Source organism: Malus sylvestris, chromosome 12 (genome assembly GCF_916048215.2).
Source record: "Malus sylvestris chromosome 12, drMalSylv7.2, whole genome shotgun sequence".
Classification (NCBI taxonomy): domain Eukaryota; kingdom Viridiplantae; phylum Streptophyta; class Magnoliopsida; order Rosales; family Rosaceae; genus Malus; species Malus sylvestris.
This window is the reverse complement of record NC_062271.1, coordinates 22,629,564-22,633,478: the sequence shown is the minus strand read 5'-3', so window position 1 is coordinate 22,633,478 and position 3,915 is coordinate 22,629,564. Positions and strand designations below refer to the sequence as shown.

The following is a 3,915-nucleotide window of genomic DNA, read 5'->3' as shown; positions in this document are numbered from 1 at the left end:
ATGAACAGTGTTTTTTGCGTTGGGTTTTAGTATATGTATAATGTCCCCACCAAATTTCTGTTTCAAATAGTATACATGTCCCAGAACCTTATCGTTTAAGAGTAGATGATGCTAGAAAACGCACACATTTTATTAAATTAGGACACATTTTTTTTTCCCTTTTTAAACAAGGATATTCCAGTGTAATTCTAAGATGAGATAATTCTTAAGAGGAGGTCGTGTCTATACGAAATAATCAATGAATCAGTTATAATTAGGTATCATAATTAACATAAATATTAAATTTTATTATCGTCAATGTAAATCGAATATTAGACTTTTCATGTACTAATGAATAAGAATATGACTAGATAATTTTACTTGTTCTGAAAAAAATAAAAAATAAAAAGAAGAGGCCAGAGCTAACGGGATTAAGTAAACAAAAGGTTGTCAAGTCATTCCGCGAGTAAATTAGGACACTACTTGAAATATTATGATTAAATAATTTATTGTGATTTTACTCAAACAATGATGACCAAGTTTTACAGTACATCCGTGACTAATTTTATTACAAAGTTATTCATTTGTAACCAAAAGAATGAAAGTGACCACGATACTTTTAAAGTACAAAAAAATGAAACAATATTTTGAGATGCCTGTCAAACAACTTCTAACATTTGGGAAGATCAAGTGGTGGCGGAGGCAAAGTAGATTCTGGCGTCGGTCCATTTTCAACCTCAAAAGCCATGCCTAGCCCCCAGGGCACATGAACGTCCAAATGACAGTGCATGTACCAAATACCTGAGATAATAGTTTACAACAAATAATCAGAATTAATTATTAATAATATAATTAAAATACAAGACATTTAACTGCTGTGGTGCTTAGTAAAACTAACCTGGATTATTTGCTTGAAACCTGATCACAGCCCATCCTCCGACCGGCACACCAATTGTGTTACGTATTTGTGGATTAATGAAGTTAAATTTTTTGGGGTCATTAATTGGGTCGTAATTACCAAACCCTTGTGCCAGCACATGGAAATTGAAGCCATGGAGATGCATCGGATGATTCTCAATTGCCAAGAACGCTGTGTTTTGAAGCACGACCTCCACCGTCGAATTGAATTTCAACGTCTTGACCTTGGTTGATTTTGGGGCATATATCAACGACAGGTCAAAGCTAACGTTCGTGTCCGTGTAGTCAAACTTGATCGGAGGCTCGTCAGGAAAATCTCTGGTGTAAACCCCGCTCATGTTGTTAAACTGTGCTTCCATCATGGATGTATTGCTCGGAAGCACGAATGACTCGTTGTTCATGCTAGCGGACAATCGGTTAAAGAGCGGGCCCTGACATGTGGCATTTTCCGGACACACCTCCAAGTTGACGCTAATTGTCACAAACATGCGCTCGTCCACCTTGAGTGGGACCGGGACCCACTGGGGCCCGCCGGCGAGGCTGGTGAGATTGGTTAAGAACTGGTGGGCCAATGGTGTGTTGCGAGGGTTGGGCATTGAGGGCATAATGGGGGTTAATGACCTAGAGCCCTTGTAGACGATGATGCCTCTGGTGGTTGTGTTATCAAAGTTAATGTTTGCGCTAGCATAAGGAGTGGCGGCCATGAAATAGGATCCAATAGGTTGATTGAATTTGACGAGAACGTCCATGGTCTGGCCGGGTCCAGTAACCACCACGTCGGTGACATAAGGAGTGGTATAGGTGGCGTCAATAGCGACAACTGTCATGTTGTGATTGGCTATCTTGAAGAAGAGTTGGTTATTGAGTGCAACATTGATTAGGCGTAGGAGGTAGGTCTTTCCTCTCACCACACTGAGTTGATATGTCTCTGATAAATTGATGTTAAATTATTAATATTCATCATGCAAAAGTAGTATATAAAAATAAAAAAATTTACGTGCATGCATGCATGGTTACATACGATTTTGAGAGCAGTCGTATAGATCGCCGAGAAGTCCATTTATGGTGTAAGCATTTGAACCGTTAGGAGCAATTCCGGTAGCTAGGCCTTCTTCCTCAATGTCAACAACATTACCATTGTACCACTCTCCTGCAATTCCATCAAACAATTTATAATTAGTCATAAAAATCACTGTTTAAGTGCGTTTCATGATTAATATAAACTAAGTTGAATTGTTTAGTTTGATTGTTAATTACCTAATAAGATGGGAACTTCTTTGGCGGGCTTGAGGAAGGGGAAGGATCGACCGACTTTCGGGTGGATTATGAGTGCTCCGTGGACGGTTGCGCGGAGCCACGAAACGTGGGCATGCCACCAAAGGGTGCCTTCTTGTCCGGTGATATTAAATTTGTATGTAAAGCTTTGTCCAGGGCGTATAGGACATTGAGTTACATATGCAGGTCCATCCGCCCATGCACTCAGAAGCTGAAAGATTCCATGCCTGCGTTAAGAAAGAAACTATACAACATGAACAAAACATAACCCAACGTTCGCCTGGGGGATTGTTACTCAAGAAAAAAAATTGACTAAGAAAATATGGGTATGCATTTTGTTCCAAGTAAAGTGATTTAGATACATAAAACTCACACTGTTACACATGTGGGTCCCAAATAATTTGGTTGGGTCATCTTTATTGAAGGGTGCGTTAGTAAGTGTGTTCAAATAGAATTTTTGTTTTGTTCTAGTAAATGTTAAGGGGTAAATGATTTTGGATATGTAAACTAATATTTACCAGTGAATAGTAATGTTGTAGGGTGATTGGTTTAAAACGTGGACAATAAGTGTGTCTCCATCTCGTGCATATATTGTCGGTCCTGGATAGCTCCCATTTACTACAGTAATCGATTGATTCCGGCACAGTCGGTTAACTGTCATGTTGTTTACCTGAAACAATAGAAATAAAAAGAAAATTATGACTACTATTATTCAAAGGAAACATTCAAATAATTAGTGAGGAAATATGCATGACAAAATAAGGATCCCAAAGGGCTCGTTTGAATATTGTTTCTAAAAGCCGCTTCTATGACCCAAAAATATTTTGAATTTTTCTGTCAAATTGAATCAGAAGTGTCAGAATGCTCTTTAGCCATTATGGGAACAGACTTACATTAAAAGAATGCTCAACAATTGCACCAGAGGCTACTGAAGAAGCCAATAGAGCTACAGCACATACTAGCACAAATGCTAAGCGTGCCATGGGGAAGAAATTAAAGAACTAGCTGAAGGGGAAATGAGAAGTTTGAGAATCGTATATTGTTATGAAGATATTGTATTACTCTTGTGATGTCTTAGAGATCGATATATGTTGTTTATATATAGGCATTTGGAAAGAAGCTGCGAACCCATTATTTCCACAATTAGGTAACACATTAGGTAATAAATTTTTATCATTTTGCTAACTAAGGACTTTGAAAAGTTGAACAAAATGACTGGTATTGTATATCCAGCTAACAGTTTGATTAAGTTGGCGATTCATCAGAGAATGCTAGCATAAAGATATATGAACAGAAGTCAGAAACTCGGTTCTTGAAGCAAACAAACCATGTTGAATAAGATCCTTTTGACCATAGCCAATCTAAGTACTTTACAGGCTGACAAACTAGAAGAACACGTTTGGATTTGGATTTGAATTCTCAATGTAAACATAGTAAGACTTCTTCTCGATTGGTAAACAACTGATCGGCTCGGAATAACGTTGACATTGGAAATACCAAATTTCGTTTTTTTATAAAAGTGGAAAAGTTCGTGTGTGTTTGTAATTTTTTTTTCTTTTAATTTAATTTAGGAGGAATTCTCAGTACTTAATAAATTAAGAATAATGCTTGCATTTCTCAATGTGAGGATGTATATATATTATGTATTTACAAATAACTTATTTTGACTGAATAAAATCAACAATTGAAAACGTCTAATTTATTAATCTTCATTTGAAGATGACTCGTACAAACAATCATTTA

At 37.1% G+C, this 3,915-nt stretch overlaps 1 protein-coding gene across 1 annotated transcript; it reads right to left on the bottom strand.

The window, feature by feature from the left end:
- Positions 1–468: 468 nt before the first annotated feature.
- LOC126592903 (laccase-7-like) lies at positions 469–3,238 on the bottom strand. The gene is made up of 6 exons (XM_050258707.1): positions 3,066–3,238; positions 2,691–2,842; positions 2,155–2,399; positions 1,919–2,047; positions 878–1,825; positions 469–780 (listed from the first exon to the last, which is right to left on the bottom strand). The coding sequence occupies exons 1-6, from the start codon at positions 3,153–3,155 to the stop codon at positions 650–652; spliced, it is 1,695 nt and encodes a 564-aa protein (XP_050114664.1). The 5' UTR covers positions 3,156–3,238; the 3' UTR covers positions 469–649.
- Positions 3,239–3,915: the final 677 nt, after the last annotated feature.